Source organism: Saccopteryx bilineata, chromosome 1 (assembly GCF_036850765.1).
Source record: "Saccopteryx bilineata isolate mSacBil1 chromosome 1, mSacBil1_pri_phased_curated, whole genome shotgun sequence".
Classification (NCBI taxonomy): Eukaryota; Metazoa; Chordata; class Mammalia; order Chiroptera; family Emballonuridae; genus Saccopteryx; species Saccopteryx bilineata.
Genome location: NC_089490.1, coordinates 283,554,048 through 283,567,614, shown reverse-complemented (window position 1 = coordinate 283,567,614; position 13,567 = coordinate 283,554,048). Strand labels below are relative to the sequence as shown.

The following is a 13,567-nucleotide window of genomic DNA, read 5'->3' as shown; positions in this document are numbered from 1 at the left end:
CACCTTAAGGAACTAGAAAAAGAAGAACAAAGACAACCCAAAACCAGCCGAAGAAAGGAGATAATAAAAATCAGAGCAGAAATAAATGAAATAGAGAACAGAAAAACTATAGAAAAAATCAATAAAACAAGGAGCTGGTTCTTTGAAAGATCAACAAAATTGACAAACCCTTGGCAAGACTCACCAAGGAAAAAAGACACAGGACCCAAATAAATAAAATCCAAAATGAAAGAGGAGAGATCACCACAGACATCATAGAAATACAAAGAATTATTGTAGAATACTATGAAAAATTATATGCCACCAAATACAACAATCTAGAAGAAATGGATAAATTCCTAGAACAATACAACCTTCCTAGACTGAGTCATGAAGAAGCAGAAAGCCTAAACAGACCAATCAGCAGGGAGGAAATAGAAAAAACTATTAAAAATCTCCCCAAAAATAAAAGTCCAGGCCCAGACGGTTATACTAGTGAATTCTATCAAACATTCAAAGAAGACTTGGTTCCTATTCTACTCAAAGTCTTCCAAAAAATTGAAGAAGAAGCAATACTTCCAAACACATTTTAGGAGGCCAACATAACCCTCATACCAAAACCTGGCAAGGATGGCACAAAGAAAGAAAACTACAGACCAATATCTCTAATGAATACAGATGCTAAAATACTAAACAAAATACTGGCAAACCGAATACAACAACATATTAAAAAAATAATACATCATGATCAAGTGGGATTCATCCCAGAATCTCAAGGATGGTTCAACATACGCAAAACGGTTAACGTAATACGCCATATCAACAAAACAAAGAACAAAAACCACATGATCTTATCAATAGATGCAGAAAAGGCTTTTGATAAAATACAGCACAATTTTATGTTTAAGACTCTCAACAAAATGGGTATAGAAGGAAAATATCTCAACATGATAAAGGCCATATATGATAAACCATCAGCCAACATCCTATTAAACGGCATAAAACTGAGGACTTTCTACCTTAAATCAGGAACAAGACAGGGTTGTCCACTCTCTCCACTCTTATTCAATGTGGTGCTAGAAGTTCTGGCCAGAGCAATCAGACAAGACAAAGAAATAAAAGGCATCCATATCGGAAAAGAAGAAGTAAAGCTATCACTTTTTGCTGATGATATGATCCTATACATCGAAAACCCGAAGGACTCCACAAAAAGATTATTAGAAACAATAAACCAATACAGTAAGGTCGCAGGATACAAAATTAACATACAAAATTCCATAGCCTTTCTATATGCCAACAATGAAATATTAGAAAACGAACTCAAAAAAATAATCCCCTTCACGATTGCAACAAAAAAATAAAATACCTAGGAATAAACATAACAAAGAACGTAAAGGACCTATATAATGAAAATTACAAAGCATTGTTAAGGGAAATCGAAAAAGATACAATGAGATGGAAAAATTTTCCTTGTTCTTGGATAGGAAGAATAAATATAATCAAAATGGCCATATTACCCAAAGCAATATACAAATTTAATGCAATTCCCATCAAAATCCCTATGAGATTTTTTAAAGAAATGGAACAAAAAATCATCAGATTTATATGGAACTATAAAAAACCCCGAATAGCCAAAACAATCCTAAGGAAAAAGAATGAAGCTGGGGGCATTACAATACCTGACTTTAAACTATATTATAGGGCCACGATAATCAAAACAGCATGGTATTGGCAAAAAAATAGACACTCAGACCAATGGAACAGAATAGAAAGCCCAGAAATAAAACCACATATATATGGTCAAATAATCTTTGATAAAGGGGCCAACAACACACAATGGAGAAAAGAAAGCCTCTTCAACAAATGGTGTTGGGAAAACTGGAAAGCCACATGCAAAAGAATGAAACTCGACTACAGCCTGTCCCCGTGTACTAAAATTAATTCAAAATGGATCAAAGACCTAAATATAAGACCTGAAACAATAAAGTACATAGAAGAAGACATAGGTACTAAAATCATGGACCTGGGTTTTAAAGAACATTTTATGAACTTGACTCCAATGGCAAGAGAAGTGAAGGCAAAGATAAATGAATGGGACTACATCAGAATTAAAAGTTTTTGCTCAGCAAGAGAAACTGATATCAAAATAAACAGACAGCCAACTATATGGGAACTGATATTTTCAAACCACAGCTCAGATAAGGGCCTAATATCCAAAATTTACAAAGAACTCATAAAACTCAACAACAAACAAACAAACAATCCAATAAAAAAATGGGAAGAGGACATGAACAGACACTTCTCCCAGGAAGAGATACAAATGGCCAACAGATATATGAAAAGATGCTCAGCTTCATTAGTTATTAGAGAAATGCAAATCAAAACTACAATGAGATACCACCTCACTCCTGTTAGATTAGCTATTATCAACAAGACGGGTAATAGCAAATGTTGGAGAGGCTGTGGAGAAAAGGAACCCTCATTCACTGTTGGTGGGACTGTAAAGTAGTACAACCATTATGGAGGAAAGTATGGTGGTTCCTCAAAAAACTGCAAATAGAACTACCTTATGACCCAGCAATCCCTCTACTGGGTATATACCCCAAAACCTCAGAAACATTGATACGTGAAGACACATGTAGCCCCATGTTCATTGCAGCACTGTTCACAGTGGCCAAGACATGGAAACAACCAAAAAGCCCTTCAATAGAAGACTGGATAAAGAAGATGTGGCACATATACACTATGGAATACTACTCAGCCATAAGAAATGATGACATCAGATCATTTACAGCAAAATGGTGGGATCTTGATAACATTATAAGGAGTGAAATAAGCAAATCAGAAAAAAACAAGAACTACATGATTCCATACATTGGTGGAACATAAAAATGAGACTAAGAGACATGGACAAGAGTGTGGTGGTTACCAAGGGTGGGGGGGGAGGGAGGACATGGGAGGGAGGGAGGGAGAGAGTTAGGGGGAGGGGGAGGGGCACAGAGAACTAGATAGAGGGTGACGGAGGACAATCTGACTTTGGGCGAGGGGTTTGCAACATAATTTGATGACAAAATAACCTAGACATGTTTTCTTTGAATATATGTACCCTGATTTATTAATGTCATTCCATTACCATTAATAAAAATTTATTAAAAAAAAAAAAAAAAAAAAAACAACCTGGAAATGTTTTCTCTGAACCTATGTACCCTGATTCATTAATGTAACTGCATTAAAACTAATTTTTAAAAAAGATGACCTTATGACCCCAAGTGGATTAGTGGAAATATGAAGTAGACAACAGGGGCACAAGTCCTTAGTAGAGAAACAGACTTACTACAGTGATTAAATGGGATGCCTCGACCATTATAGTTGGGTGCCAGAATACTAAAAATCTGAGCTGAGGTTAAATGCTATCCAGAAAAAGATAAAAAAAAAAAAAGTTTGGAAAACCTATGGGTCTAGAATGTCATCTCTCATGTCTTCAGAATATCATTGGAGAATATATACTATGATCAGACAACTCTGACCAGGTACTACATGCAGGGCAATAAACACTAATCCAGAGACTCGTATGACAGCTCTCATGCTAGTCTGGCTCCAAGATCAAAGCATCTCCAAGAAGCTTTCAGAAGGCAGCCCTGCACTTTGTACTCACCCTCTTCACAGGTCTTCTCACCATTGCTCATGACCTCATCCCAGAGTCTGGAGGCAGCATTTGCAGAGGATAGTTTCTGATGATTTTTATACAAGTTTGAAGGTCCTAGAGAAGCAGTAGCTCCCCAACACTCCTTCACATGTGTATAATTCAATAATTTTTAGTAAATGTACTGAGTGAAGCAACCCTGACCACACTCGAACTCTAGAACATTGTCATCTCCTCAATAAACCCCCACGTTTGTTTACAGTTAATCTCCATTCTACCACAATCCCAGGTTATGTGAAGGTTATATGAGTGCCCATCCCATCCTTCAACTCCCAGTCCTCCTCTGCCTGCCTATATCACATAGTGGTTACCTACATGCTTCCTTGTAAGAGACAATGCCTGTACCATTAGCTATCTTGCCCAGTTTGAACACAAATGAGCGCGCGTGCGCACACACACACACACCAATAACAACAATCACCTACACCAGGGGTCCCCAAACTACGGTCCGCGGGCCACATGCGGCCCCCTGAGGCCATTTATCCAGCCCCCGCCGCACTTCCGGAAGGGGCACCTCTTTCATTGGTGGACAGTGAGAAGAGCATAGTTCCCATTGAAATACTGGTCAGTTTGTTGATTTAAATTTACTTGTTCTTTATTTTAAATATTGTATTTGTTCCCGTTTTTGTTTTTTTACTTTAAAATAAGATATGTGCAGTGTGCATAAGGATTTGTTCATAGTTTTTTTTTTTATAGTCCGGCCCTCCAATGGTCTGAGGGACAGTGAACTGGCCCCCTGTGTAAAAAGTTTGGGGATCCCTGGCCTACACCATTCAGTCCATCAGGGAGCAGTCCCACACTGCTGCATAATGCTTCCTATTCACCTATTGCAAGTATGACCACAGTTTCCAAAGGCTGCAGGAAAATTAAATATTATCCTTCACAATACATATATATATACTATTTTTAGAAATCAATATCTCTCGGACCTTAAAACTGAGAATCCTGCCTGTGCTTCCTAAAGATATCAATGAATTCAGAAGAGAAAAGTCGAAAGAGGATCAAGGAACTGATAGCTTCTGGAAGCATATCACTCACTCAGTATTTTGTTAATATCAAAGGTTAAACATAGTTCTAGAAAACTGTGGGGAGAGAGTCAGAGAAGCATTTTTAAGTTTGCTCCTCTGTGACACATGTAAGAAATCAAAGTACAGCTTCTGTTTCTTTGACAGTTTGTTGCATATAGCTGTTTTCCAGTAGGAGAAAACGTGCAAGCCATCACGTAAATTCGCTCTGTGGAGGCTGTGATACCCTGACTGCTCATCCCATGGAGTCGATCAGGACTCTCTCATCTAGGCATTAAGGAAGTTAGCCTTGGCTATTGTCCTTCCAACTTTAAAAACCAGGCTGACAATATAAAACCAGTTATGCAGCCAACATTCCTGAATTATATTTTAATATAACTAATACCCATACCTAGTTTACTAACACTTTTGAATTTTCATTGATTAAAAATAAAAGGAAAAAAAGATGCATACAAACAAACAGGAAAACAACACTTTATTTTATAATTTTTTAGATATGCAAAAAATATAAAACCATCTTTCACAAGGATAGGGTTCTTCCACTTAAGAGCTAGAAAAAATTTCACACTAATTTAGCTAAGTTGCTAAAACTTCTGTTTCATATGAACATCAAATTTTTCTCTCCTGATTTTATCCACAGAATGATAGAGAATGCATTGTGACGAAAATGTATAAAACATTGGCTAGGCCTGCACAAAGGAATCTTCTTAGGGAAAAGGCAAAATATAATAAAAATTTTTAAGTCCCTATAGAGTATTTTTTGAAGCATAAAAAGCAAACTTTTTAAATTCATGAAGTTCCACAGTCCCTTCCTCCAACTCTTACAACAGAGCTCATATATTCATGTTTTTTCCATTTTTGAAAAGAAAAAAAAAAATATGAAGAGAACTTATATCAAGATAAGGAAACAAAGAGAGATTATTTAACATTCTTTAAACTTTCTATTTTCATAGCCACTCAAATTAGAGAAATGACTGTGGCAAGAGTTATTGTAAAAATAATGGTGAATAAGTGATAATCTTACAAAACGTAGATTTCTGAGTACAACGGATCATAAATACATTAACTTGAAGTGACTTCCACTATGGCTTCAAAGAATGAAAGCCTCAAAATTGAATGTCTAGAATCAATTTACCTGATTTGCACATCATCTTAACAGAATTTCAAGAATGATCTAATGCCCATATGTGAATTAACAGGCAGAAAATTAAAACTGGATTTCTACCTGCTGCTTCACTGCACAGAGAACACCTCAATCTCTTTGCCTTACAATGTGGGTAAGACAATGCTGAGGCATTAAACACAAGGAACTATAATCCAGTTACAAAGGCTATTTATGCATCACTGGAGATACTTAACCCAGAGAAGGTAATTCTGTGCTACTTGAAACACCAAGTGAAAGAATTACCCAAAGAGAAGATAAACAAAGTGGAGGGAAACCATCATATTTAGTGCGTGAACTGTAATGCAGATCAAGAGTAGTCACACAGCTTATATGACCTACATCAGGTCATGAGGACGCTTCCCCATGCCATAAACAGAAAAAATTCAGTCTCTGAAACAGAGAGTGGAAATGTGCTTCCACAATATGTTGTATTCTTTAAGAAAGCAGGCTCTGAATGTTGTAAAAAATTAGGTGACACCTCCCAAAGAGTCTTTCATTATAAATGGCAATGATGTCTTAACACTATACCTTCATTGGACAGTTAGTTTAGAATGTACTCTACAGAAAAGAAGTCATTTAATTGTGTTTAACATTAAAAGGAGCTAATTCCATGATGGGGTCAACTTTTCAGTAAATAACTACCATGGAAAGAAGTATTTTCACACTCAAACAAGTAAGCAATAACTCAAAAGCATCTCACCTATTTATTGGGAAGTAGTTGAGTGCCAACATTTACTATAACTATCTATAGTCAGATTCTTCACCAAGAATATCAATGTGACCATCTCTGCCCTGATAAGCAGAACTTTTCACTTATTCTCTAAATAGTCAAACAAGCCTGTTTTCCTACTCTCAAATATTGGGTTTTAGTTCAAGGGCTACAAATCACATGACTGCGATCTTCCCATTGTCACAATCCTGATTTCCAGCATGCCTATTTTGAAAGTTCTTGCACAACTTTCAACTTCAGCACAAAAATTTTACAATTAATATTTTCCATACTGAAAAAAAGAGATCTGTAAAACCATAAAGTCTTCATCAAAGTCCACTTGTTGTCATTTCACAAAGTACCAGAATTTGCCTTAGAATTGAAACACTTAAATCCCACTGAAACAACTTTAGTGGACAGCCACAGCAGCACAACAAAAAAGACACTTGGGAAAACCTTTGCTTTCTCGTATTTTAAGACTCTCATAAGCTCCCACTCCATAAAATAGAACTCAGACTCACACATTTTATTTGTCTTCCAAAAATAGCCAGCACTGTGAAGAGAGGGCAAGAGATAATAAAGACCAGATGCCTACCTTCACTGGTAGCCACATTCTTCTGGGCTTGGGTTGGTGTGTGATCTGTACTTGAACTCACGTCGGATGAGATGCTTGAGCTGCCTTTGCCTAGAGAAAAAGAGGAATCAGCAGTGTTTGAGTTTTGTAACTTTAGAACTAAACTGTGCCTTTCATTCTGTCCCATACCAAGCCACATCGCTTGTTTCCAAGAAAGGAGCTATAATACTAGGAAAGGAGTTTATTAAGTTTCTTGCCTTATGCATTAAATATCTTTTGGGAAATGCCTGACCTATATCAGAGTAGAACTAAAGCCTTATTATAATTTCACTTGACTATAAACTCAGACAAGATTATAAAACACAGTCCAATATGATAATGTAATCTAATTTTGGCATGCATGTGATTAAGACAGTACATGTGTGAAACACATCTACAGTATTGATTTTTTATTTGCAGCTATAAATGATGCATTTTCCAGTAAAGGACAAATGCAAATCTAAGAATGAGGCATTATCCTAGGAACAAGAGTGTACTAGCGCCAAAAATCTCTATCACCTTAAAAAGAAAATGTAATAGTTTTTTCTTAAAAAAAAAAAAGCCTTCTTTATTTTTTTAATGCAGTAATGTTCAACTGGAGTGTTTCTCCATGCAAGGAGACATTTGGCAATAGAAGAACCCCAGAAAATCTGTGCCCATGTGAAGAAACCAGGAAAAGACGGCAGCCTACGAACCAAGAAGTGGGCTCTCACTAAACACTTTGATCTCAAACTTTTCAGCCTACAGAAGTGTGACAATCAAATTTCCCTTATTATAAATATTTGTCTATATAGTATTTTGTTATAGCAGCCTAAATGGGCTAAGCCAGTGCCTACACCCTTGGTAATCTGCTCCCTTTAAGTATGGACAGACCTGCAATTTGCAACTAAACCATAGATTATGATGATAGTGAGAGGATTTTGCAAATGTAATTAAATTCCCTAATAAATTTAATTTAGTCGAAAGGGAAATTACTGTGGGTGGGTCAGACCTACGTAGATAAGCCTTTTACAGGAGTCTAGGGAGATTTCCTGCTGGTCTCAAAATGAAGTACTCATGAGTTCTACAGCTGCAAGGCAATGCATTCCACCAGCACCCACATGTGCATGAAGAGGACTGAGCCCAAATGAAAGCCCAGCCCTGGCCAATGCCTTGATTGCAGCTTTTTAAGATGTTGAACAAATGTCCAGTCCAGAAGTCTGACTCAAGGAAAATGAGATAATGAATGCATCTTGTGTTAAGTTGCTGCTAAATTGGTGATAATTTGATATGCAGCAGTAGAAAGCTAATATAATGCTCAACCAATTATATCACAAGTGAACTGTTTTTGTTTCACAGTTATGATGAAAACTCTTACATGCAGCTGAGAAACTCTTTTCCAATCACCTTCCCTATGCGATCATCTATATCCTGGTTAGGTGGCACAAGCTCACAGTCTAAAAACAGAGTAGAAAAGCACAAATGGACAATTACAGTTTTAGGAATTTGTTTCTTAATGTTGAGAGTAATGGAACAGTCCAAGTTCATGAGTGAGCTCACTCAGACAGGGAAGCCATTGTGATTTATGACTCTGAAACAAGTCTCGTATTTCCATCATCCCTGCCTATTTCACACTCTCCTCCTTCACAGTTAGCCAACAGAGTACAGTAACTCTCCATTAGTTTGTGTCCAGCCTGCCTTTGCTGTCGCCATTTATCTGGCATGGTTCCCCTGTGGCTTGACATGTTAGGACACCTAGTTAGGAATATGTCAGGCTGATCTCCGACCTCCATCTGCTGCTTCCTTGCTTTTTGACTCTGGACATTAACTTCTCCAGGAGGCTCAGTGTCCACATCTGGTAGGGGAGATGGGTCGACTAAGTGATTTCTAGCAGCTCAAAGAGTTGACGATTCTATTGAGTCCATTACTGAACTCTTCAAACATGCAAACATTCCTTTTAACATGAAAAAAAGAGTTATTGTGCACCACGAATACACAGATTTAAATTATTTTTAGTATATTGTTACTTAGTGATGCACGAATGGAAAACTAGAAATAAACCCCATATGCATTAGCTCTAATTCAACAATAAGACCAAAACAAAATAACCAATTTAACACAAAAGCAATAAAACCCAGAACTCTCCAATTAACACCATTAATTTAATGCAGCAGATGACATTATTTTGCTGACATTCAGTTGCTTTTCAAAGCATAAATATAGTACTGGCTGGCTGCTAACATCATTGTTCCCTTGGTTCTGGCATGTCCGTTCTACTTGGGCTGTGTGAGGATGCAGCCTCCCCTCCAAAGTCCTCCACTAGAACTCGGGGAGTCCTTTCTGCTACAACACAATGTCACATCAGTTGACCTTCACGTGGTTTGACTGTTTTATTTATTATTATTCATTCACGTTTTATTGTCTGCTCTTCTTTTATTCCTCTTTTATTCCTCATTGGCCCATAACTACTAAAACAGAGCTCCTTCTTTAAAAGACAGGTGCTGATTTTGACAACAAAACCATGTGGCAGGATTCTGTTATAAAGAGAAACTCGTATTCAACCATTTATTATTTTTAAGATTATCACCAAATAAAACAACAAATTTCAGAGGAATTTCTCAGACAGGTCTGAAAACATGGATGCAGAGCCCCCCCCCCCTCCAGAGGACCACAAACTCCAGTTTCAGAAATGTTGATGAATGAAGAAGGGAATATCAGGAAAACAAATAATATCATCAATGACATGTAGAATAACAGCTAGCACACACACTGTGTGCTGTGTTGTGTACTCTGGTAAATACCTTACGTGCATCAACATATTTTTACTATGTCCTAAAGCTGTGTTTTTCAATCATATTTCACTATTTTCTCTCCCTAGGAAACTTTCTGGACATTTTTTCTGTAATCATCCCCTACAAATAAAATTGTAACACCACAGCGTATATAATGTGCTGTGTGTAGATCTCTGCTTTTACATAAAAATCGTAGAGTTTCCACCCACCCCCTAATTTTTGTCCCTTTGAAGGTAATACAGCTCCAATGAGAATGTATGCCCTTTGATAAGTATAATTTTTAATTCCTGGCTATTTAAAATGACTTAATTAATTATGGAAAATGAGATAATAGAGATACAAATACAGTTCAATATTGAGTATTATTCTGACTTAATAATACTCAATATTTCTCTGAGGGAAACACAGGATCAGCATTCTGCAGTCCCCTGGTCATTTTTTGTTACCCTATCAATATACAACCTTGTTTTGTGTGTGTTTCTTTTGGAAGACACCTTATTCAATATGTTTTGTTGATTCATTAACATTCAACTCAAGGCCAGCAGCACTGTAACTCATGCCCCAATAAAGTTGATCTCACACATAGAAGGCACACCACTGCCTTCCTGCTCTTAGAAACAACAGACGGCTCTTTGGCACGATGCTTGGGGACCATTGTAAAAAGTGAAATTATCAATAAAATGCACAAAAACACAAAAGATGTGGCACTACATAGACTAAAAAGGCCACTCATTTACAGTGTGAGAGCTGAAACAAGGAGGCAGAGATTGTTCGTTCAAGCTCAGCTTGGAACAGGCACAATGGACAACTCAGTTTTCACCATTCTGTGCATGTCTGCGAATGACCATAAAATAAATGACTATTGATTTGGGTGTTACAATGAAATTTTAGGAATGATGCAGATTCCCAAATATGGAATTCACAAATAGTAAAGATTGGCTGTTTATAATCTTGTATTAACTATGGCTTCACACTTTATCACCAGCTTTCAGGTAGAATTCAGTGGGTAGAGAGCAATGATCAGAGTGAGAAGCCTGGCTTTTTATCTGAACCTGACACTTATCAGTGTTGGGCAAATTGTTAAACCCTCCTATACTTTACTTTTTTCAGTGATAATCAGGGTAGGGAATAATCAACTCCTACCTCTAAGGGCTGTCTTGAGCATTAAATAAAATAATCCAGATATAGCATCTAGGGTAGTGCACTTAGGAAATATTCAATAAATCTAAGTATAGTGGAGCTCATATTTTGGATACTATTAACATGATCTGTTCTTCTGCTTTGTTTCTGGAAGCATAACCATCTCTCCAGTGAGTCAAGTGGACAGGGGAAAAGTGTGTCTAAGGTGGGGGGTGGGGTACTTATAGATGAACTGTTACAGAAGGAACTCAGAGAGAAAGAACAAGGTGATATTCAGCTTCCAATAGTCAAAAACAGAAATCTGCAGTGTGACAATGTTCTTGCAACATAAACTATTATTGTATTAGGAAGGTTCTGCCGACATTTCTCAACTTCATACAGTATTCAAGATTAAACAACTGGGTACTATTGCCTGGCCAATTTGATACATGAAACTGTCTGTCCATCACAATGTCAGACTCTGATGAATTTAAATTCCATATTTACCACTTCTAAATAAACATGGTTAGAAGAAAACTTGTCACACTCCAAGTTTTCACTTATAAAATAGAAATAAAACAAACAACAAACACCTACTTATTTCCTCTATTAAATATGGGGGATTTGTACCCACTTTTCAGGGTTTGTTGGAGGTTATTATGAGTAAGAAATAATTTATAGCTTGCAAAGCATTCAATTATGTGCAATGCCAGCAACAGCCCGTCCTGCCATTGTTTAACGTTGACCCATTTATAACAGTTCATTTTGTATCAGGAGACCAAAATGAAATTTAAAACACTAATTGTTGCTTTGCTAGTCTATGCACATAGAATAGTAAGTAAACATTATACATGCATATAAATTAAATTATAAAACCTTATTTATCCAGCAGAAATCCCTCAGGTATAAGCGAGGTGACAATTCTGCTCTCTAAATGCTGTACCTACACGAAGGTTTGTTTATGGGCCATCGGGGTTCATAGCCTATCAGAAATGTGCCTAGTGGACTTGGGAAAGTAATATTTTGCACTTTCTTAATTTCCTCCCAAATTGACTAAAAGGCCCAAATGCAGGCAATTGAACAACTAAGGTAGCAAATGCAAACAAATATCAAAGCAAGTGAAAAATAACTAACGCCCTGAAGTTAGTAAACGTTTTCTGTAACAAGTTTACACAGGCATACAACTCTGAATCATAGCACTAGAACTTAGTGCTGGACGGTCACTTGGGTCACACGATTAACCCAGGAATGCTAGCAGAAGAATGTGCTCGTCCTCTATTCCAATCCTACATCCCTTGGGTTTTCTGTTAGAGTCTAACAGTTAGACTGTGCCAAGTTTTCCCAGTTTGAAGAGAAAGAAGATGTTCATTAAATGGGGATATTATTAGGGAAGGATTTTAAGTCTCCATTAATTAAAAAAATTCCCATATATAAAGTATGTTTCTTCTCTCCTCTCATTCCCTGTGCCCCGGCTAATTCTACAAATGCCGACATTTAAAACAAGACAGTCAGACATTCCATTGTGATTTATGATAACATGAACAATGTGAAGAGTAGAACAGAAAAGATCGATCAATACATAACAAAAAAATGAATCAATGGGTCCTGTGATTTGCAACATTCTTAAGAATCCAGAAAACCACTTGCAATATTGATTCCCTATATCAATTCCAGATTCTGTGCGCTGAATTCATTCCTGTGGCTTTTAGCGGCAGACTTCTGACATGAAACCCACAAACAAGCATGTGGACCCATGGGGGGCCTGAGCCCTTTATTTCCTGTTTCTTTCTGTTATCTTGTTTTCAAGTTGCTGTGGAGCACCATGAGAGCCTGATTTAATAACAAATGTCCACACCAATGGAAAGAGAATTTTTTTTCAATATGTATCACAGAATTAAGTCAAGGGAATGATGGGTGACATTTGTGTGTTGAATCTGCTGTTATTTTCCAGATTGTTTTCTTATGAGATACTTTCTTACATTATCTAATCTTGAGTTTAAATGTCTATACATAAAGAATAATAATATTAATTATCTCAAAGGACGATGTGGCTTAATCCCTGGCTTAGGTGCACAGTCGTTTGGGGGGAAGAAGAGCTGAACACAAACTGTAGAAGCATATTAACTCTTTCAGGTGAAGAGAGATTTAACAAATGAATCCCCAGGACGGTGACCTTGCACTAGAGTGAAACGGGAAGAAACTGAACGTGGAGCCCTCCAACTTGTTTATTGAGAACAGAAACCGGGAGATGATGTCCTGTTTTCGTTTCTCCTATTCTTTGTCCTCTCCTGATGAAGACTGAAAGCACGGGCTTGGAAGGACAAGGGGAAGAAAGAAAATGAAGAGGAAAAAATGGTTAGAGTTCCGCTCTGCTTTTTTTTCTTTCAAGACATTTTAATGTCCTAACTGGAACTTAATTACAGTTTCCCAAAGCACCTAACAAGTGACCCCTGGGCCACTGAACAGGATACACAGTTCTGTAA

The 13,567-nt window shown here is 37.1% G+C and overlaps 1 protein-coding gene across 1 annotated transcript in view; it reads right to left on the bottom strand.

Moving 5' to 3' along the window:
- Positions 1 to 13,567, bottom strand: part of FBXL7 (F-box and leucine rich repeat protein 7) — a 403,508-nt gene that overhangs the window by 289,438 nt on the left and 100,503 nt on the right. Inside the window, exon 2 of the mRNA XM_066243937.1 lies at positions 7,177 to 7,266. Within this exon, the coding sequence (XP_066100034.1) occupies positions 7,177 to 7,266 (90 nt within the window). The remainder of the gene's footprint in view (positions 1 to 7,176; positions 7,267 to 13,567) is intronic.